Here is a 23,855-nt window from a genome sequence, read left to right as displayed (position 1 = left end):
GCTAACACCTTCCCCACGCTTAACCGACTCGCGAACCCAATCTTTGGTTTTCGTGGACCGTGCTTTATCGTTTTGAGGTTTTTCCATAGTTTTCCATAATAAACTATGGTGGCGACTCCAAATCTCTTTTCAAAACCCGTTTTCTATTTGGATCGTCGTCCCGTCGCGATTCCGGTTGCGACAACCTAAAACAAGTTTGCCATATAATGTTTTTTAACATAATTAGATTAGAAAGACTATATTAATTTATTTTTAAAGTTTAAAAACTAAAATGTGTCAAAGTTTCCAACATAAACGAATTCTAATTTTCTATTAAAGTTCAAAAACTAAAAAAATATTTCACTCACTAATTTATGACTATTGAGCTTTTAAATCATTTCACTTATCAAATGGATCATAAATTCTCAATTAATTGAATAGAAAATAATATTTTAAAAGCTTGAACAACAAGGAAATCGACAAAACTAAATTTATTTTAATTATAAAATGTATACCTTTATTTAATGAAAAACAACTTTTTTCCAAACCAAAAAAGGGTCAATTGAACCGAAAAAGAGTGCAGAAATAATCACCATAAACCCAGGATATTTCAGCAATGTTCCTAATGACAACCTAAACCTGTATGACAAGTCAGCAACATTCATGTTTCAATGTTTTTTAGAGGACAAGTAGATTATGACTAGAAAATCCTGCTCGAGAAACAGCAAGATAAAGAACCAGCCTGCTAGGCAGTTAAAAAAAAATGCATAGAATTCTCCGCACAGAAACAGAGGTCTTCTTATCATTACTCATTAAGAAAATTATATACATAAAATCAGAGTATAGAAATTTCGATTGATAACATATGACCAATGATAAAAACCAAAACCTTCTACTTCCAAGGACTTGGCTGTCGAGCATCTCTGAAAACAGAAGTGCCACCAGATGCCGCTGGGGAAGGGGATGATGCAATGTAACTAGTTCCTGACACTGACACTTGTGGTAGATTCGCTGGATTTCCCTGATGACCTGAGAGAGCAAAGCGTGATGGACTTCCAGCAGCTCCCAAATTTGCTCGAGAAGGATTCGAAATCTTCATAGAAAAGGTAACAACTAAGTACGTCAAAAGAAAACAGGGCAATTCAAGGAAGTATTCTACTTATGGATTCGGGCTTGACCTTTACTCGTATATTCAGCTTCTTAACACAGCATAACTACTAAAGCATAATTTATCTCATTTGCAGAACATATATGTGTATGCATACATCAAGCTATTAAGAACCTTATTGGTTTTTTATAAGACTCTTGCATTATAGATACTCTAAGTAATTAGCTAAAACAGAGAGAAAGAATAGATTGAAGAGTTAAGAAAAAGAGTGACATGAATGCAGCCTAGACTCTACAAGATTGCAAGTGTACGATTATATTCAATACAAATACAAGCTAGTTCTTAGAATCATAACCATAAAAAGTATCGAACAACAAAGTACATGAAACAAGACCCTAAATTCAATTTAAAATCTGTAAATTGCAGTTTATAAAATTCAACAAATTAGGTTCAACCTAATATTTACTTGATTCAACCCTTCTCAAAACTGAGTCAGTAACTAGTGCAATGAGGCTAGTTCAAGTGCGCAACATTCAAGGTTCCGTTATAATTTGGCTTTAGTTACGCTATGTTAGAATGATGAAATGAAGTGAGCTGGAAGTAATGGTATTAGATTCTATTGTTTGGATTGTTTAAAATTGAAAGAATGGAATGCATTGCAATTTAGTAAGTATGGACCCATTTTTTTTCCCGCTGCTTTATTGCAAAATAACCAAACAAAGGAATAACTTACTTCCGCAAACTAATATCAAAATTTCAAGCACATATAACTCGAACTAGCATGCCATTCTTGACCGTCCTACTCCTACATGCACTCTATAACATATATAATTAATCACAGATTCATTCCACCAAAACAGATCATAGATCCAACCACAAGACAGTTATACAATCCGAAGCACATCAACAACATGAATTAACTGAAATAGCTAATATACGTTACCGCATTTTGTTGAACACTAGGGGTCCTCCGAAGAGGAGATTCTGACGAAGGTGACATGCTACTTGGCCGAAGTATGTGGCGAGAATGCATGGTATGGTTAGCTAAATCATCCCCGTCACCACCATCCACATCACCAGCAAGATTTCCCTCCGATCCCAATCTAGGGGGCATGTGCCTAATCATGGATCCAGTATCGTTGGTTCCATCCCCTTGAACTGGACCCGAAGGACCACGCATCCCAGCCATTTGCATACTATTTCGTCTCTTAAACTCCTCCTCCGCATTCAATATCTGCCAAGACCAAATTATCATTCACAACATGCAAGGGATACACACAGACACAATCATGGTTTTGAATTTTGACTAGGGTTTCAACATGACACTTGACATTGCAGGAAAAGACATGGACATAAACACAACAAAAACCAAAACAAATAACACCTTCGCTAATTAATACCAAACCCTCTGCACACAAAAAAAAAAACATTTCAGACATTTTATCATTCAACAATTAAAAGTCTCAGACTTTCAAAACATATTCTATATCAGACGGAAATCAAGGAAGATCAATACGTCGATACAAACTAGTGTCAGTTATGCAGTATCATTTACCTGCTTCAATACCAACACCAGGTTATGTTTATTCTCATTCAAGCCGTGCAACTTCTCCTCAATTTCCTTTTTCCTTTTCGCCTTTTCGTCAGGCAGATCAACATTGTCAGTGACCTAGCCAAAATTACAAACACGTGACAATCGCAAACAAACAACGCAAAATTACAATAAACGATTTACGAAAAATAGAAAAAAAAAATCCAAAACCGGTTACCGGCTCAATCTGTTTTTCCGTCGAAAGGTCAGCACCGTCAAACGGTTTTTTCTCGGAAGCCTCAGCAATCATTGCATCGACAGGCGAATCCGATTCGCCGAGCGGTCTTTTGGCAGAACTGACGGCGACCAGTAGCGGTTCTTTGCGATCTTCGTCTTCTTGGGAGACGGCGGAAGGGCCCTCGGCGTGAGCAACGGTGACGGCGGCGTCGGGAGGTGGTTGAAGATGGGAGTCGTCGGGGAGAGTGTTGTTAGGGTTAGGGTTGGAGGCTTGAAGGCGAGATAGTGCCTTGGAACGGCGAGCGAGAAGACATTTGAAGTCTTTGAGAGAGATTTTGGGGGCTGGCATAGGCCATCGGCGAGGCACTTCCGGTACTCGGTGAAGGTTCCCTCTGTACAGTGAGATTGCCACCATTCTTGACTCCTTTTGGATTTCGTTCATTTTTGGCAACACAATTTGGGTTCTTATATAGGTTTCCTAAAGAATTTTAAATATTTCAATTTTATTTTTGTTTGGATTAACTAACATTCATCTTCGGTATCATCTTTTTATAGCTATCACTTCGTAAATTTAACGTAATTTTTATATACGTCATCCTTTTCAATTGATTTCGTCATTATTGGGTAACACCAAGCATTTTATAAATCAAATCAAATATATTACAAACTATAATATAAATGACTAAATTTTTTGTTAGAAAAAAACAATGAAGTTGACAATAATGTTGTCTAGTCTTTTCATATATAATTTTTCTTACAATATCATGGTCTTCTTTAATTTATATATTTTTAAAAATACGTAAACAGAGAATGTAATTAAATATTTGTATATTTTTTATTTTTCTTACACACTTTTATACAAATATATATATATATATATATATATTATTTTATTTATAATTGAGATGTCGTTATAATTAAACAGTAGTGAAAAATAGTAGCAATACACATGATGGGGAAAATGAAAAATACTACTAATCATTCCCATGGTAGAAGATTCATGGTGAGACTTGATGTATGATGTTTGCTTGAAGGCAAGAAAGAACAAAAGCAGTAACATGGTAGTCCAGAATACAAGCAAGATAAGGTAGATGCGTTTCGACATTGGGGAATTATTATTTGAAAATTTAACTCAAGTTGGATGGTTCCTCCATAAGGTGTGGAAAACTCAGAAACATTTCATTTTCTTGATCAAGCATGGCTTCTATGAATGAAGTGTGAGAGGATGATGAAAATTGGAAGTCACTACTACCCGAGGCATGCTGTGACTTCACCTCTTTGCTATTCCAACTCTGTATGGTCACCACATTCTCCTTTGAAACCAGGGTGTCTGTTTCCTGGTAGTCAAGTGGTGTAAAATCATCTTCTAGAAGAAGGAAGTCATTCCAACTAAAAGCTGAAGTGGAACAAGTAGAAGGAGTAGAAGGGGATGAAGTTTTTGACAAACGATCTTCCCCTAACACAGATCCTGAGATCATCTCATTCTCAAAGTCCATTGAGAGATTATCACCATGAGCTCTGTTGAATAAAAAGTTGTTTCTAGTGGTTTCTTGGTCATTTATATTTGTAGATCCTTGTGGCATGGTTTGATGGGGTTCTGATTTTAGCATCATTGCGCTCTTGAAGTCTTTATTGATAGACCCTATTCTGGTACTTGGTTTCTGGCAACCCCCGATGTTTCCATAGTCAGCAATGAGTTTAGAAAAGGGCTTGTGGGTAACAGGATCAATCCCCATTTCAGAGAGTTTCTTTTTCAGCTTTGTGTTCCAGTAGATCTTTACATCATTGTCTGTTCTCCCAGGAAGCTGTTGGGCTATTATAGACCACCTGTCACAAAATGATTCAGAAAAAAAAGCAGAGAAGCAAGAGCAGTTGAAGAATTAGGCCACAATATTCACCTGCTACCTATGGCTGCGTGAAGCTTAATGATTAGATCTTCTTCTTGGGTTGTGAAATTGTCGTGCTTAAGATCATTCCTAAGGCAGTTACTCCATCTAAGCCTACAACTCTTTCCACACCTCTTGAGCCCTGAAATGATGTCCCCAAATGCAAAACTTTAAGTAAGGAAGTGCAAAAATTGAGCTTTGGAAGTTTAAAAAATAAAGTTGTCTAACTTGTTTTCCTGGGGACAGAAGTCCAGTTACCAGATCCATGCTTGGAACCAAATGCAAGCTTCTTTGTGTCTTCTTCTGTGGCCCACACACCCCTTTTGACATTGACTTTTTCACAGGGAGACCTCACCATGTCTTTTATTATGATCCAAGGGTTTTAAAAAAGCATATGAAAGAAAAAAGAAAATGACATAAGAGAAGGAAATAGAGATTGAGAGATGTGTCGTGCAGCTTCAAATAACTGTGTTCTGCAAACACTCTTTGCGAGGAAAGAGAGAATGGAGGAGATGGGTTTAAAGGTAACACAACTATGGAGGCAAGGAATGCATGAAACATTGTTATGAATTAAACTTAATTTGCATGATGATTGTTATCATTCACAACAAACTTCAGAAGAGAGATGAAATAAAGAACACCACTTTGCAGCACAACAATATTACTTACATGCTTGTACCGAATGCATTTTTAAGATCAGGTTTGAATCCGGTGAATTATTTGGTTCAACTTGATTAAATTATGGTTGATACAAGTTTTATGAGAGTATTCAACTAATTATATTGATAGAATTAATACAACTTTCCAACTGTATTCCGAGTGATGTGTAACCAATCTTTAATTTAAATCAATCCAAGCATGAGAATGTTATACAACTAAACAAATATTAATGCTTTTCAAATTATTAGTTGAAATAGTTTCAGCATTCAAGGACCTTAGATAAGGATACTATTTGGTTTTATTCTTAATTTTAGGTTTTCAAATTCCTTATAGTTTAAAATTAGATTATGATTTAAATGAATGCAACCGATAGTTCAAATAAATATTAATATTTATAAATGAATATGTTTGGATGATGGTTGACTTTAGGTTTTTGAAAGATGGACTACATATCAAAGGTTGATATATAAGATAAAATTGTTTTCTTCAAAGTGTAGATTGATTTAAATTTGGTTGAGAATTCAATTAGATCAATTAGATTAATTAGATTACGTTGAGATAATGTCCGAGTCTCTTTTGTTCATTGTTTATTAGAGATTAACTAGTGTAAAAAAACTAGGAATCCTAATGAAGAAGAGTTTGAGTTCAAAGTATAAAGCTACTATAAATACAGAAGGGGGCAGCATTGTCTATCATAGTGCTTTTGAACATAGGATAAATGGCTAAAATTAAATATGCAAGAGAAATAATCTACTTACTTATTATTACTTTTTTTTATTATTATTATGATTGGAAACACAGGTGCTGTCCACTTTTTCTTTATTATAAAAAAAATATTTTCAAATCAATAATTCTTTAAATAAAATATATTATTAAATTATAAAATAATTTTTAATTACTGAAATAAAAAAATAGTATTAAAATATAAGATAATTTCTACAAAAATAATTATAAAAATAAACAAGTTTTATAATTTTATTATAATTAATTCTTTTATTGTGCAAATGGTTTTTATTATCAATAACTATTTCAATTTCAAAAGGAAAAATAATAAAATATTTTATGTTGATAAAGGTAAAATAGGTAGTAAAATGTGTAGACTAATAAACAGTTAATATTTAAACACTTACAAAAAGTAATCTGCTTACTAAAAGATTGAGAACACATACATCTGTCTGCCTTCATTTTTTCTAATAATGAAAAATATAAAAGATTAATTTTAGGTTTTTGAAATTCTTAAAGTAAACATTAATATTCCTCAAATCAATAGTTAAATGAATATGATTGGTTGATCGTTAATACTAAGCTTTTGAAATATTAAAAATCTAGAAATAGATTTGATTTTCAAAATTTCAATTCAAAGTATATCATCACTAATTTCCACTTCTTATTTTCTTATTTCTCTATCTTTGTCCCAACAAATTTTTTTCTATTGTCACAATTTCTAATAGTCTACTACAACAATAGTTTGAGATTGTTGTATTATGACCAACAAACGCTTTGTTAAGAATGTATAGTAAATTATAAAGTTGTGAATTTGATTGTGAAGTTAATTCTAATAGATCTTTAAATAAGTTTTTTTAAGGGTCATCAAATTAAAAAGAGTAAAAGAAAATCCAATCCACAAAACACTTTATTAAGGATAGTTAAAAGTAAAGTCAATGAAAGTTTTACTTCACTACAAAATTTTAATTAATTTTTAAAAGAATATTTTCAGTATGAATCAAGGGTCGAATCGAGCTATTTTGAGTCAAAGGTTAAGAAAGGTCAGTCCTAACCAAAGATTGAGATAGATCATTTTGGTCGGTTCAAAATTTGAGACAAGTCGATCGATGTCAAAAATCAAAATGGACTGCCCTGAATCGAAGGTCGAAACAGATTGTTCTAGATCAAAGGTCAAGACGAGTCGGTTTAAACCAAAGGTTGAGAATGGCTCGTCCAAGCCAAAGGTCAAGATTGACGAATCAAGCCAAAGATCGAGACTAGTCCTCTCGGGCCGAAGGTCAAGTTGGACCATTCCAAATCAAAAGTCGAGACAAATTGTCTCAAGTCAAAGGTCGAGGCGGGCCAACCCAAGTCTAAGGTTGAGATAGACCAAAATTTGGGACGGATCATCTCAAGCTGAAGGTCAAAACAGGTTAGTCCATGTTGAAAATCGAGACGAGTTGGTCCTAATCGAAGGTCAAGACAACCTAACTTGGACCGAAGGCCCAAACAGATCAGCCTGAGCCAAAGGTCGAGATAGTCAAACTTGAGCCAAATATTTAAGATGGACCACCCTGCAAGAAGGTTGAGACGAATCATTTTGGGCCAATGGTCGAGATGTTCCATCCCAAACCGAAGGTCAAGACGGATCGTGTCGAGTCAAAGGCCAATATGGGATATCACAAGCCGAAAGTCGAGACGAGATCTCTTGAGCCGAAGGTCGAGACAGCCAAGCCTAGGCCAAAGATCAACATGATTCGTCTTAGGCTGAAGGTTAAGACAGGTTAGTCTAAGATGAAGGTTGAGATGGGTTGCTTCGAGCCTATGGTTGAGACAGGTAACGTGAGGCTTAAAGTCAAGACGGGTTGACCTAAGCCCAAGTTCAAGATAAGCACTCTTGCTTCGGAGGTCAAAATAGGTTGACAATGGCCTAAATCAAGACGACTCGAGCCTAGTAAAAGGTTTAGACAAGTCAAAACGGGGCAAAGGTCGAGACAGACCATCCCAAACCAAAATTCAAGACGAGTCTTATCGGTGAGTCAGCTCAATCCAAAGGTCAAGATAGGTTGGCCTATGTCGAAGTTCGAGAATGGCTAGTCCGACCAAAGGCCAAGACATGGCCAGTCCGGACCCTAGGTCGATACTAGTTGATTTAAGCCAAAGATCGAGATGAACCAATGTGAATTGAAAGTCCAAAATAATATATTTTAAAATATTAATGTTTTTGTTTCGAGTGTGAGGTCGAGTATCCCTATCAAACACTCATTTACACTTTTCTTATGGTCAGTTTATGTTATCTTGAGTATACTTAGTCTAATTCTTCTATGTCCTCAATGTTTTTCCTTCAAACCGTACATACGGGTACCTGTTAAAGGCACTTCGACGCTCAAGTCAGTAATCTAATTGATCGGGTGTCACACTAAAATATTAAATTTGTAATAAATTAGATCACCCACCTCCTTATCTCGTACTTATATTTATAGGTTTCGAGATAGGCTTATGATTAGCACAACTATAATCTCGGTCCAATACCTAATAATTAAGACTTACTAGTAAACTTGATTAGAGACTGTGCTTAAGGTTGCATAGGATTTAGGATCACTCAATCGCCTTATTCTCGGGTTGGGCGATCTCTCAATTTCCTGTACGGGCATACGGTATAGTTCTTTATGTTTTAAAAAATGTCTATTTATTGATCCTAACCCATAAAGCTTTTGAGGGCGATCATGTGAACTTTTCCAATTTGAAATTTTTTGGCCCTGTGGACATTGTTTACTTCAATCCATGTGGATTAGGACCAGGTCATCTTGTGAAGTGATTCAAATTAACAACTCTAGAAAATAGTTCCATAGAATTAATTTTGGAAGAAAATAGATTAAAAGATGTTAAGACTTTGTTAAGAATGGATTGTGCTATATTTTGGGAATGTTGGTGTGAAATCGTGAGGGATATATAATGACTCCTAAGAACATGTAAATAAGGAAGGGATTATTTAGAACATTTTGACAAAATGATGATTACATCAAAGGTTTATATAAGATAAAATTGTAAAATAGACTAACTTAATCCTTTTTTACTCAGTCCATTTTTTGTTGTCTGTCATCCACTCGTAAAAAATAAGTTGGTTAAGTTGGCTCGTCATTACAAAACGAGTTAGAATTTCTGATTCATCTTATTCAAAGATGAATAGATAGGTTGACTCACCTTTTTTTTTAATGTTTAATTTTTTGTTTAATTTTTAATTTTGTATTTTTTTTAATTTTTTAATAGTTATAGATATAAATGTAAATATATAAACTCATAACTTACCACCTTAAATATTTTAAAATAAGATGTTACTTGTCTATAGATTTCTATTCATTTACACATGTATTTATGTTTTATATATGCTAAAGTGAAGATAATTATAAACTCTTAATTTTGATAATTAACAAATGATTACGCATCTTGATAAGATCATCTAATTAAAGTATAAGATAAAAGTTCTTTATATTAAGAAAGTGGAGGTTAAAAATAGTTTATAAATATCCTTTTCTTTTAAACTTAGTAATATGTCTTTTGCAAATAATAATGGTAGTAAATATGGAACTCAAATGCGAGAAATTCCTCAAATAAATTATGTTATCTTAGAGAATTTGAATTTAGAATCGTAGTGTGGTTTGTAACAGCAAAAATCCTCTTTACCATTGATTGGAAGGCTTGTTTACATAGCTTTAAAGGTTTTGTGGTGATAAATTTTAATATATTATTAATATAAATCTCACTAACAAAAATAGCAGCAGTAGTCATGAAGACAAATTAAGTAATACAAATGAGAAGGATATTCTCAGTGGAATGAGACTTCCATTGCACAAATAAGTCCACACAAATCAAAATTGAAAACTCGATCACAAAAACATATTCAAACGTAGTTTTTTGATCGACCAAGATATCAAAGTCCAACCACCTTAACCTATTTTCATCTTTGACGCATTAGGTATTCAGTTGAAATTAACCTAACGTCAATCTTATTCATCTTCGATACGAAATTGTATATGGTTAAATTTTGTACTAAAATTAACTTTTATTTTTTGTTTCTGTTATTTTTCATTTTCAAATAATTTACATTAATATAAAATAAATTTTATCAATAAATTAAATAATATCATACAAATAAACGTCACATGAAATAAATAGTTTATAAGTAATCACTTACCAAAAAGAAGATAATATTTACATATAAAAAAATATTTATTTTTAAAATAAAAAATTAAATAAACATATAATAAACTGAAATATATTTATTTTGTTGAGAAAAACATTTTCTTAACGTGTAACTACAAGCTCACCCCTATTTTTTAAACAATACCTTTTATTGACTGACATAAGCAACTGTTAGTTACTTATCAATAAAATGTCGGTTAACACCCCACTTTAACACTTTCGAAACTTTTCAAAACGTGAAAGCAAAACGTGTTTTTTCTTCCATGTTGTTTATTGTCACAGAATAGGTGTCTAGAATGAAATCTCTTCGCCATTAAGTCATTCGTTGACCTGCTTCTGACTTTTTCAAAAACAATTCTTTTCATCTTATAAAAGGGTTACCGAGCCCAACTACAGTCGTAAAATTGGATTAAAATGGCTGGACAACGAAAACCAGCAAGTCAAATCTTGAAGTCAGATTGAATTAAAAAAATTATAAATTTTCACGCAGGTTAATTCACTTTCACGTTTATAAATTTTAAATATTAAATTATATAAGAAACAAAAATTCTAAATGTTTTTTTATTGTTAAATATAATTAAATTATATTATATCTTTGTGATTTTACATTGTATTTGGATTCAACTTTCAGATTTTCATTAGAAAATATTCATAATTCTTTTATTAAAGAAAAATAAAACTATAAATAAGTGAGACAACTTGTTTAATTCACTAACTTGTTAATGAAATAAATTCCTCCAATATATAGGACTCTAAGTAAGATGGAAACTTCCAAATAAGTTGATGGTTGCAGAGGCTTAATGGTTGGTGAGAATAGATATTCTAGCTGTAGAGAGGAACAACACACATATACACATAAATCTTCACACTGGTAAGATATTGTCCGTCACCTCTCATGACTCATCTGGCTATCTGCCACTGGCCACCTGCCATGGCTTCACCTGATCAAGGAGGGACGTACTCGATTGAGCCTAGTCACCAGACTTGAACCATGGGCTCTGATACCATTTGTAGGGAGGGACAACACACACATATACACATAGATCTCCACACTGGTAAGATACTGTTCGCTTTGGGCCAAACCCTCACGGATTTGCTTTTGGTACCACTCCAAAATGCCTCTTACCAATGGAGATATCTTATGTGTACATAAACTCATGTTCATTTCTTATTTTATCTGATGTGTGACTTTGTTTGTATCCAACACTAGCCTTGGTGACCTAAGTTGAGTAGTATAACACAATTTTGACACCATAACCATACTCAATTCAAAGGTGAATTTACATGGGGAAACACCTTTATTTGTAAGCTTATGTAATCCTAAGTGTGTCTCTAAATTGTAGAAGTAAAATCATAATACTCTGACTTAGAGACCAAGGTAAATATTTTCCATTATGATGATGACACGTTATCACTACTAAGGAAAAATCATCTCCATTGGGATTATGCCAAATGGCAAGAGCATGTGCTACAAAAGAGAGCAACTTGGAGACCACTCTAGCCAATGGCCCATAAGCTTCTGAAAGGTTTGCTTTCCAAGCTAGGTTTTTACCCTAGATCCATGTGTTTTCTTAGAGTTCATCTCCTCTAGGCCTAAAACCCTACACTACAATCCAAGACTCAAATAAAAGGTCCCAAAGAAACCTTATACTAGTTGGCCTATTATACAAAGTCCAAAAGAAAATCTTGCACTACTTGTCCATGATGATAAGAGCTTGAGCGCATACATTTCACAAATGACTGCAATACTTCTTAAGTATGTTTGGTCATAACTAGGGGTATGTCATCACCCATGATGGATAACACTGAATTTTAATTTTTTAAACTTACTAATAAGTAAGTCAAATTGAATTGACTCACTAAGTGACTAATTTGTGGTGAATTGAATGAGATAGTCTGCTTTAATAGCTTTATCATAACAACCTAGTAATTATTTAGTTAATTTTGTATAAAAATTTAATTAAATTTTAAGTCTTGAAAACGTTACATAAATCTACTTTGGTTTTTGTTCCAAACAAATCAAACTGTACTAAAAAAAATACATATTTTAGTTTTTAAATAAAAAATAATAATCTTTACGATTTTAAAATATTTAATTTTTATAATGCTAAAATTGTTGTGCATATTTTTTTTTTCATGATTTGTTCGCAGAAAGTAAAAGTTGCTGAAATTCCAAAAATTAGAGTGATTTTCAATTTAAAACTCAAAAACAAATTTATCTTAACTTTTAAAAGTAAAAACATAATTAATCATTTTATAAGTACTTATAAGAGAAAAAAGTTACCATAAAAAAACAAAGTAAGAGGTAGAAATGGTATATATATATATATATATATATATATATATATATATATATATATATATATATATATATATATATAGTATAAAAAACCTTATAGATATCATTTTTAAGAATATTCAATACATAAAAAAATGTTTTCAATTCTTAAACTTTGATGAAAAACTAAAATTTGTTATTATCTTAAATATTAATATTTTAAACTTTTAAAATTAAATAAACTTAATCATTTTGTTAAATATTTTATATGTAAAATATATTTCAATATATAACAAATTTAAAATTATTTATTATTAAGTTAAAATGATTATATTAATTTATTTTTAAAACTTATAAATAAAATATATTAAAATAAAAATTAAATCAAAAATTAATTTTAATTTATATCCAAATTTAGAAATTAAAAACATATTTTTTAATTATTTTTAAATAAAATAAATGCCTAATAGACACCTTGTGTGACTAATTGGAGAGACAATGATAAGAGTTGAGTGAGGTTTTTTTATGGATCTAGGTAAAAGTAAATCGTTTTTTTTATTAATGTGGACATTTTTTATTTATTTATGCAAATAGAAAAGTCATGTTGTCCTCATATAACTTCAAATAAAAAGGTTCTGTAGAGGGTGCATGTTCTACCTTGACATACAAGAAAAAGTAAAGGCTTGCACCTCTCACACGTTTTCAGGAACTGTGTCAAAGTCTTGCAGGAAGATCACGATTTTATTGGTAATCAATTACACTCCTGCTATAATCGATTACTAGTATTGTAACTCGAGAAGAAACCTCTGATAATCGACTACGGGCTTATGGTAATCGATTACTAAAGGAGAAATTTGTTGAAATTAAAGGTGTTTATGTATAAAAAGGTTATGATGAATTTTTTTCTTCACCCTCTTGATTACATTGACATTTATTCACCCTCTTTTTTTTTTGTTTTTGTTTAGTCCAATTATCTCTATTTTCTTTATTTCTTTTAAGGTAATTTTTAAAATATTTCAAAGTAGATACATTTTGCAATTGATAAATGAACTGGTATCTAATTCTGAGAAGTATTGTAACATCCCAAAATATAGTAATTACCATAAATCAGAATTAATTACAATTAACAGTAAAACCATGCAGTCTTTACATTAATAGATTAAGGTTCAAAAGTCGAACGCTTGGATACAAAATAACGAGCGTAACACAAAAACAGGAAATAAACTAGAACGAACGGTTTTACAAAAGAAATAACCGAACGTCCAAAACAGAAGAACAAAACGAAACGAACGCCTAATCAAAATGAAGGACGGACGTCCTACTGCTCCGCTTTCACTTCCACTTCAACTAAGGTTTCTTCTTGGATGACGTCCTCCAGAGTGGCCTCACCTTCTGCTCACATTCACACGGATGATCATTGCAAGACAGGACGAACGTACATAGACAGGAGACAACACAATGGAAATGCAAGGGTAAGCTTATATAATTTAAGATATACATCAACACATACAATGGACATATCATTCCACACAATCACATAGTTTAACATATAACATCATGTAACATTGTATATATATATATATATATATATAAGACGACCGTCCGGACTGTATGAAACCGTGTAGCTACAGGCGTCCTCGCACCCGAGTGATGTAATAGCCGGGATATACCTAATCAGCTGTCACTCGAGGTTAGTCCGTTCTTACGTCGCCCATGTTAACTTATGGACTAAGGACCTCCTGCCATTCCCACACATGAACTACTCCCCTCTACGTGAAGATGAGTGTCACGGAATATCAGGATGGACCAAGCCTGGCGCAGCTTATCCACAGTCATACTTTACCAAATTTAATATTCAAATATATATATATATATATATATATATATATAAGAGACGTTCCTCCATGGAACGCTCGTTCAGATTCCATCATCATAAAATCACTCAATATAGTGTTCGCTCTGTAATTTATTATCATTTATCATCATTCTCATCTTTAACTTTAAGAGCATAAAAGGACGAACGTTCAGTCCTTTGAAGGATTTGGACGAACGTTCAAATAAGGCACTGGATGGACGAACGTGACTATCTGTTTGGTCAGTTAAATGAAACGACTCAATTTGAAGGAGTACTGATACTTAGAAAATTTCATAATAAAGATTTTGAACCAGATTCAATATAAGAAGGATGGTTAATAATACTTAGAAATTTTCTTTGAAGCAATTTGCACATGGAAGACCGATACTAGTATTAGAACGAACGTAAGAATGTGAATATTCAAATACTTGAACGAACGCTATTTTATCCAAGTGGTTATTCAATAATACGAGTACTTAATATGTGACCGAGCACTGACTATGACGAACGCTAGGTAAATGACCGAGCATCAATTTCGACGAACGCTTGGTAGAAGATCGAGTGCTACTCAGGACGAACGTTCGATATAAGACCGAACGCTATTTAGGACGAACGTTTGGTATCAGACCGAACGCTATTAAGGACGAACGTTCGGTATCAGACCGAACGCTATTAAGGACGAACGCTTGGTATACGACCGAGCGCTATATAGAACGAACGTTCGGTATAAGACCGAACGTTACGTATTTTAAAGTTTAAAGTATTTATATACCGCTGAGCTGAACCGAACGCTCAGACATTCAAATGGGGACGCTCGTTCTCGAGCGGAGTCCTTTCCAAATGAAAGAATTCCATTCTAAGTTATTTCCAGGAAAACCGAACGGTATAAGACCGTACGGTGACGAGCGTATTTTATCATAGGTAATGATTTAAGTTTCAGATTTTTCAACCTTAACAGATTTCCAGATTTCAACATTTCAACTCATACTTTATGCTTCATATGATTTTCAAATTTATAAACTTTATAACCTTCATTTCCAAATTAATTCACATTCAACATCATCATACAGATTTCATCATTTTAATAAAACCAACTATACAATAGTCATACACCGTTCATACGTATCCAAATCAACATGCATTTCAACCCACAGAAAACATATAAATTCCATACAAGCAGTGCTCGTTCATGACAGCTCAAACAGCATACGTTTTATACATCCAAATCAGATCATACAACATGCAAGTATAAATTAAACATATAAGCTTCCCTTACCTGGATAGCAGTGTACGTCTAACAGTATATCTTGAATTTGCCCAACTATGGCTTTCTACTCTCCAAGATCTTTCTTACGCTCCTTAACTAATAAGTCTAACCAAAGAAAACTCAGAGAACTCAGTTTATATCCTTGCATGCAACTGAAATAGGGTTCGCAGGAACTCCAGAACGAGCGTATGGTTTGGAAACTTACCGGTTACAGAATCGGAAGAGGTTTGGTTCAAAATGAAGCTCACTGGTCCGTGAACGTCCCTACGGTCTCTGAAAGTTGATCGGAGTAGAAAGGAATGAGTAATAATAGAGAGAAGTAGAAGGGTTTCTAGAGAGAAGTTGGAGAAGAAGAAAGGTCAGAGTCTTGGTGGAGAAGAAGGTGTTTGCAGAGAGTGGGAGAAGTATTTTAAGAAAAATTTGTTTTCTTCCCAAGGTCAACCGGACGTGCACTCTCATGTGGACACCTGTTTTCCACTGCAGACTCAGAAGGTTCCAGCGTGACACTTGGCGGACGGGTGGCAGAGAATGTGAATGGATTTTAATGGTCTGAGTAATAACGTGGGTGCGTCTTTCAATGCACGGCAGAGTGGTTTAATTGCATTAAATCTGATTGGACAGGTGTTTTGTAGAGATAATTATCTAGGGTCTTACATTCTCCCTAACTACAAAAATTTTCGACCTCGAAAATTAGCACTTACCTTGAAATAGGTGAGGATACAAGTCCCTCATAGCATTCTCTACTTCCCACGTTGAGTCACCAGTCTTCGCGTCCCACACCATCTTCACTAGCCGAACGTCTATTCCTTTGTAGTATTTGGTGCGAACGTCTTCAACACGAACTGGCTTCATCTCCAACGTTCGGTCTTGGCGTAGTGGAACGTCTTCCAACTCCAATATATGAGAAGGGTTGGCTATGTACTTCCGGAGTTGGGAAACGTGGAAGACTGGATGAAGATTTGATAGTTGAGAAGGCAAGGCAAGTTCACACGCTACTGGTCCGATCTTCTTCAAAATCTGGTACGGCCCTATGAACTTGGGTGATAGTTTCTTTGGACGAACGGCTCGGCCTACTCCAGTGATCGGGTTAAGTCTTAAAAGACATGGTCTCCTGCAGCAAACTCCAAAGGTCTTCTTCTTCTATCCGCATATGATTTCTGCCTGCTCAGGGACGTCTTCAATCTCTCCCGTATCAACTTCACTTTCTCAGTCGTTTGCTGGATGAGCTCAGGTCCAGTTAGCACGTTCTCTCCTTTTTGGAACCAAAAGAGTGGCGTTCGGCACTTCCTCCCATAGAGAGCTTCAAACGGCGCCATTCCTATGTTAGACTGATAGCTATTGTTGTACGTGAACTCCACTAGCGGCAAAATTTCATCCCAAACGCCCATGTGATATAGGACACACGTCCTCGAAAATCAAGGGATACTAAAGGGTAGGCGGGAACACTTTGTCTCTGCTTGCAAATCTTCAACTTCTCTCGTTCCAGACCACTCTCACCCATCTGATGGATTTTCTCTTGAAACACTTGGTTGGGGTATCTCCAATACATACTGGTTGGATCTATACAAATCGGTATTCCTAAATACGAACGTTTTCTAGATCTAGCACATTAGACGAGTCTCCACTATACTTCCAGAGAGGTGATGCGTGAAAACTAGATGATGATTCGTTTATTGAGGAGGCAATGATATCTTCATACGCAACTCGCCAGATTCTATTTAAGATTTGGTAATACTAATGAATTTGAGAAACAGCTTTTAAGGCGAACGACTCTACCTACCCGCGCGCGTCTTTAGTAAATATTCAAGGCTGAATGGTTATGGAAAGAGAGTGAACTACAGAAGAACTCTGAAGTAAGTAAACGGTTGATAACATTTAAATAAGGAATTAATGGCTTTGAAAGGTTGATCGATCGGTAACATTATTACCGAACGAGAAAAATCACTATTAAGAAAAGTCACAAGTCTTTCAAGAGGAAAAGAATTAATATGGGAGTTTGTTTCTATTGGAGTCGAGTGTGAAACAATGAAACATATGAAACAGCGAACCAGAGAAGAGAAACACCGAACGAATAATCTGAATATCGTGGAATAGAATTATTAATGAAAAACAAGACAAGGTGAACTATATATATTTGTATAGTTAATCCAAATAAAGGACATAAATAACGAACGCTAAAGAACGAATGAAACCGAGCAGCCAAAAGAACCGAACGTTTAGAAGAAAGAGAACGTTGGTCAGACGAAAACCGAACGATTAATCACAAGAAACGCAATGAATAAAATATAAGGCTGATTCTAAATGACAGTTACTGTTTGAAGAAGGGAATATAAGGAATTCCCGAGTGGTTTAAAGGGAGTATCAAACATTTTAGGTTTAGGCAGAGAGTGGATTTTCTTGGTCATTGGAGAAAACTAGACTTCACCTCTGACCCCAATTCGATTCAAAACGAGCATACCTCCAGGTCTTCATGTTTTTGGGTTGTCCTATCCGTCTGGCCGTTCATCTGCAGTAATAAGTTGAACGAATCCTCAACTGGTTACCCAACTTACTCTTAGATGATTGCACAGATCCAAGAGATGAAATGAAAATCTCTACCTGGAGTGCTACTAAATTGTATTCTAAACAATCCAACCACTTCCATGCTGTCCTGTGAAACCAATCCTTATCATTAACTACTCAAACTAATAACTATAAAGCGAAAATTCTTGTTCAATCTACTCTCAGTAAATCTAATAGTATCTTAGACGTATTAGCGATCGGTTCTACCGATCGTTTCACTCTCTACTAACGTTCGTATCCTTACTTATAATATCAATTACTGAAACTCTCAACGAAACCCAAATTTAGGTTTATCACTGCTTACACCCGTCTTAGCGTTTGCATATTGCTTATCCAGTAATTCATACTTCGAACAGTTCTACACACAACTCTTCTTATCCTTAATACTCCTAGCAATGCTCTCAAATGCTTCATTCTGATTCATCCTTCTTGTATGCTAGTAAAAAGTGCGTACTACATAACGAATTGTTCCACTCACTTAATTGATCCTTGGGTTCCATCCACTCTGCAAAAGCTACTTTGTAAAAAAATTACTGATGTTAATCTAACACCTAGCATAAGTGTGAAAGAGACTCAAAATTTTCTCTGAGTAGATGGCCGTGACGTCGTTTCAGGAAGACTCACCAATCCAAGCATTTATTATTACTGTTCAGTTACCTTCTTGATACCGAACGTTCTAACTTATAAGAAACCGAACGTCGACACACCATTTTAGTAAAGTATTCTCCTAAGTTAGTCAATTCTAGAAAATTACACTCTCACTAATATAATAATAAGCATCTATCTCACAGTCGAATATTAAAACTAATCCAATTGCTGACATTCACATTATCAGACCGAACCGCTTCCTTAACACAATAAATAAAACAGTGTACAGTAGGGCAATTCATTCCGCAAGAAAGTGCAGGTGATGATCGTACCTGAGCTCGTTGCTTCAGCGTCCGTTAAGACATAGACTCATCCCACTTGTACTCGGCCACCTCTTCCTGGTTGACCTCTTCCAGCATTTTGTGGCCCCAACCCTGCTCGTCCTCCCATGTTGCATTCGTTCTTGACATGTCCGCGTCTCCCACATTGAAGGCAATATTTTGATTCCACCATTTGAGGACACGACGATCGGAAGTGTGGTCCTCCACACTTGAAACATTTCACGGTCTTTTTCTGTCCCAACCAACCGTCCGTCCCCAAAGATTGTGACTGAGACCCCTTAGAAATAAATGGCAATACTGGACGAACGTAAGGCTTCATCCATGGGTTAGTATTATTCCTAGTGATTTCTATGATCTCCATCAGCTTTCTTTGGGTAGCTTCAGAGTGTGCCCTCGCAGTCTCCAAACTCTGCAAGGCGACCGTGTTTTGCTGTATCAAAGCAGCGTTCTGCTGTTGAAGCGCCTCTATTATGGATTCCAGTAGCCTGATGTGGTCAGACGCATCACGCTCGGCAGGCTGAGGATGTGCTCTTGGTGTCATTTGTTCTCTCTGATAAGCAGACAAAATAATCATTAGTTAAATTTTGACGGTTTGATACACTCATCAAACGAATGTTGAGTACACAGCACAAACATAGTATGCTCATAACCTACAGCGTTCCTTAAGGAACAAAACTGCTCTGATACCACTAATGTAACATCCCAAAATATAGTAATTACCATAAATCAGAATTAATTACAATTAACAGTAAAACCATGCAGTCTTTACATTAATAGATTAAGGTTCAAAAGTCGAACGCTTGGATACAAAATAACGAGCGTAACACAAAAACAGGAAATAAACTAGAACGAACGGTTTTACAAAAGAAATAACCGAACGTCCAAAACAGAAGAACAAAACGAAACGAACGCCTAATCAAAATGAAGGACGGACGTCCTACTGCTCCGCTTTCACTTCCACTTCAACTAAGGTTTCTTCTTGGATGACGTCCTCCAGAGTGGCCTCACCTTCTGCTCACATCCACACGGATGATCATTGCAAGACAGGACGAACGTACATAGACAGGAGACAACACAATGGAAATGCAAGGGTAAGCTTATATAATTTAAGATATACATCAACACATACAATGGACATATCATTCCACACAATCACATAGTTTAACATATAACATCATGTAACATTGTATATATATATATATATATATATATATATATATATATATATATATATAAGACGACCGTCCGGACTGTATGAAACCGTGTAGCTACAAGCGTCCTCGCACCCGAGTGATGTAATAGCCGGGATATACCTAATCAGCTGTCACTCGAGGTTAGTCCGTTCTTACGTCGCCCATGTTAACTTATGGACTAAGGACCTCCTGCCATTCCCACACATGAACTACTCCCCTCTACGTGAAGATGAGTGTCACGGAATATCAGGATGGACCAAGCCTGGCGTAGCTTATCCACAGTCATACTTTACCAAATTTAATATTCAAATATATATATATATATATATATAAGAGACGTTCCTCCATGGAACGCTCGTTCAGATTCCATCATCATAAAATCACTCAATATAGTGTTCGCTCTGTAATTTATTATCATTTATCATCATTCTCATCTTTAACTTTAAGAGCATAAAAGGACGAACGTTCAGTCCTTTGAAGGATTTGGACGAACGTTCAAATAAGGCACTGGATGGACGAACGTGACTATCTGTTTGGTCAGTTAAATGAAACGACTCAATTTGAAGGAGTACTGATACTTAGAAAATTTCATAATAAAGATTTTGAACCAGATTCAATATAAGAAGGATGGTTAATAATACTTAGAAATTTTCTTTGAAGCAATTTGCACATGGAAGACCGATACTAGTATTAGAACGAACGTAAGAATGTGAATATTCAAATACTTGAACGAACGCTATTTTATCCAAGTGGTTATTCAATAATACGAGTACTTAATATGTGACCGAGCACTGACTATGACGAACGCTAGGTAAATGACCGAGCATCAATTTCGACGAACGCTTGGTAGAAGATCGAGTGCTACTCAGGACGAACGTTCGATATAAGACCGAACGCTATTTAGGACGAACGTTTGGTATCAGACCGAACGCTATTAAGGACGAACGTTCGGTATCAGACCGAACGCTATTAAGGACGAACGCTTGGTATACGACCGAGCGCTATATAGAACGAACGTTCGGTATAAGACCGAACGTTACGTATTTTAAAGTTTAAAGTATTTATATACCGCTGAGCTGAACCGAACGCTCAGACATTCAAATGGGGACGCTCGTTCTCGAGCGGAGTCCTTTCCAAATGAAAGAATTCCATTCTAAGTTATTTCCAGGAAAACCGAACGGTATAAGACCGTACGGTGACGAGCGTATTTTATCATAGGTAATGATTTAAGTTTCAGATTTTTCAACCTTAACAGATTTCCAGATTTCAACATTTCAACTCATACTTTATGCTTCATATGATTTTCAAATTTATAAACTTTATAACCTTCATTTCCAAATTAATTCACATTCAACATCATCATACAGATTTCATCATTTTAATAAAACCAACTATACAATAGTCATACACCGTTCATACGTATCCAAATCAACATGCATTTCAACCCACAGAAAACATATAAATTCCATACAAGCAGTGCTCGTTCATGACAGCTCAAACAGCATACGTTTTATACATCCAAATCAGATCATACAACATGCAAGTATAAATTAAACATATAAGCTTCCCTTACCTGGATAGCAGTGTACGTCTAACAGTATATCTTGAATTTGCCCAACTATGGCTTTCTACTCTCCAAGATCTTTCTTACGCTCCTTAACTAATAAGTCTAACCAAAGAAAACTCAGAGAACTCAGTTTATATCCTTGCATGCAACTGAAATAGGGTTCGCAGGAACTCCAGAACGAGCGTATGGTTTGGAAACTTACCGGTTACAGAATCGGAAGAGGTTTGGTTCAAAATGAAGCTCACTGGTCCGTGAACGTCCCTACGGTCTCTGAAAGTTGATCGGAGTAGAAAGGAATGAGTAATAATAGAGAGAAGTAGAAGGGTTTCTAGAGAGAAGTTGGAGAAGAAGAAAGGTCAGAGTCTTGGTGGAGAAGAAGGTGTTTGCAGAGAGTGGGAGAAGTATTTTAAGAAAAATTTGTTTTCTTCCCAAGGTCAACCGGACGTGCACTCTCATGTGGACACCTGTTTTCCACTGCAGACTCAGAAGGTTCCAGCGTGACACTTGGCGGACGGGTGGCAGAGAATGTGAATGGATTTTAATGGTCTGAGTAATAACGTGGGTGCGTCTTTCAATGCACGGCAGAGTGGTTTAATTGCATTAAATCTGATTGGACAGATGTTTTGTAGAGATAATTATCTAGGGTCTTACAAGTATCATTGTCTTAAACTAAAAATAAATTAAAACCTTTATAAGTAAATTCATAAACCAAATATAAACTATTTTATTAATTGATAAAATGATTACAAAAAGATAACAATAAAAATAAAATATAGTTAATTTATTAATATTAAGAAATTATTAATACAATGATATAAATTCTCGTATCAAAGTAGAAGTCGTGCATCTTTATACAACTTTTTCGTTTGAAGTTGTGGTGGGACGACGGAACTTATGTATTTGTGTAGATAAAAAAGAAATTACCTAGATTTGTAAAAAAGAATAGTCTAAGTTAAGTGAGGAAAGCGTAATTAAGATTCTAACCCAATTAATTATTAACATCGACAACATCCACTGCACTATAGAGATGTGGAAATCAAGGTAATATTACGGTTTTTCTTTTTATCTATTTGCTGTGTTTATGAGTTGTCCATTTAAATGTTTTTTCAAAATATACTAACTTTAATATTATAGAACATATTACCAAATTTTAATATACTAATATATTTTAAAAATATAACGAAGTAACAATGAAGAATTTATGTGAAAAATCTAAACTTGTTTTGTGCAATGATATAGACATATACATGGTTGTTTGTTGTGTTTCTAATTAACATCTGGCACACAGCCAAATCTAGCTATGTGAAGTATAAAAAAATAGAAGTTTCCAAGGCAAGAGACAAGTGCAAGACTGCCAATAGCTAGCCAAATGCCACCCACTTTGGATGACACGATGATGCTTCTTGCAACTTGTTCATTTAATAGCAACCTCATTCTTATCAAACAAATCAATTGTCACTTATATTTACCATATGCTTGATAAAGATAGTTTTTTCTTCAAGTGGTTAGAAACGCAATAAGTGTAGTTTTTTCTTCAAGTGGTTAGAAACGCAATAAGTGTATTGCAATAATAACATAAATTAAGATAAAATAGAGTAACGGGGTGATTTGATCTTGAAACGAAAAACACAATTGGCATGTAACATGCACGTATATGTGGTGGGACACTTCGATAGTTCAACGACCGCACGCGTAGTCACAACTTTCCAACAAAAAAAATTGTGTATATAAGAACAATGAAACCTTTACAATCCATCAAATTCTCTTGATATCTATTTTTTTTATAACTATAAAAAATTACTTTTTCTAATTAATTAATTGCATAAATACAGTTGGAAAGTTGTATTAATTCTATCAATATAATTAGTTGAATACTCTCATAAAACTTGTATCAA

General features: G+C 34.7%; 2 protein-coding genes across 2 annotated transcripts; both read right to left on the bottom strand.

Annotated features, from left to right (window-relative positions):
- Positions 1-752: 752 nt before the first annotated feature.
- LOC124825751 (uncharacterized) lies at positions 753-3,312 on the bottom strand. Its single transcript, XM_047298449.2, has 4 exons — positions 2,857-3,312; positions 2,643-2,756; positions 2,031-2,321; positions 753-1,072 (listed from the first exon to the last, which is right to left on the bottom strand). The coding sequence occupies exons 1-4, from the start codon at positions 3,295-3,297 to the stop codon at positions 872-874; spliced, it is 1,047 nt and encodes a 348-aa protein (XP_047154405.2). The 5' UTR covers positions 3,298-3,312; the 3' UTR covers positions 753-871.
- Positions 3,313-3,959: 647 nt separating this feature from the next.
- LOC148203449 (transcription factor MYB35-like) lies at positions 3,960-5,136 on the bottom strand. The gene is made up of 3 exons (XM_088105636.1): positions 4,970-5,136; positions 4,754-4,883; positions 3,960-4,682 (listed from the first exon to the last, which is right to left on the bottom strand). The coding sequence occupies exons 1-3, from the start codon at positions 5,097-5,099 to the stop codon at positions 3,983-3,985; spliced, it is 960 nt and encodes a 319-aa protein (XP_087961762.1). The 5' UTR covers positions 5,100-5,136; the 3' UTR covers positions 3,960-3,982.
- Between the last annotated feature and the right edge of the window lie 18,719 nt (positions 5,137-23,855).

This window comes from Vigna umbellata, chromosome 2 (genome assembly GCF_029865625.1).
Source record: "Vigna umbellata cultivar VRB3 chromosome 2, Vumbellata_1.0, whole genome shotgun sequence".
Classification (NCBI taxonomy): domain Eukaryota; kingdom Viridiplantae; phylum Streptophyta; class Magnoliopsida; order Fabales; family Fabaceae; genus Vigna; species Vigna umbellata.
Note: the sequence above shows the minus strand (reverse complement) of the source record. Positions and strands in the feature narration are given on the sequence as shown.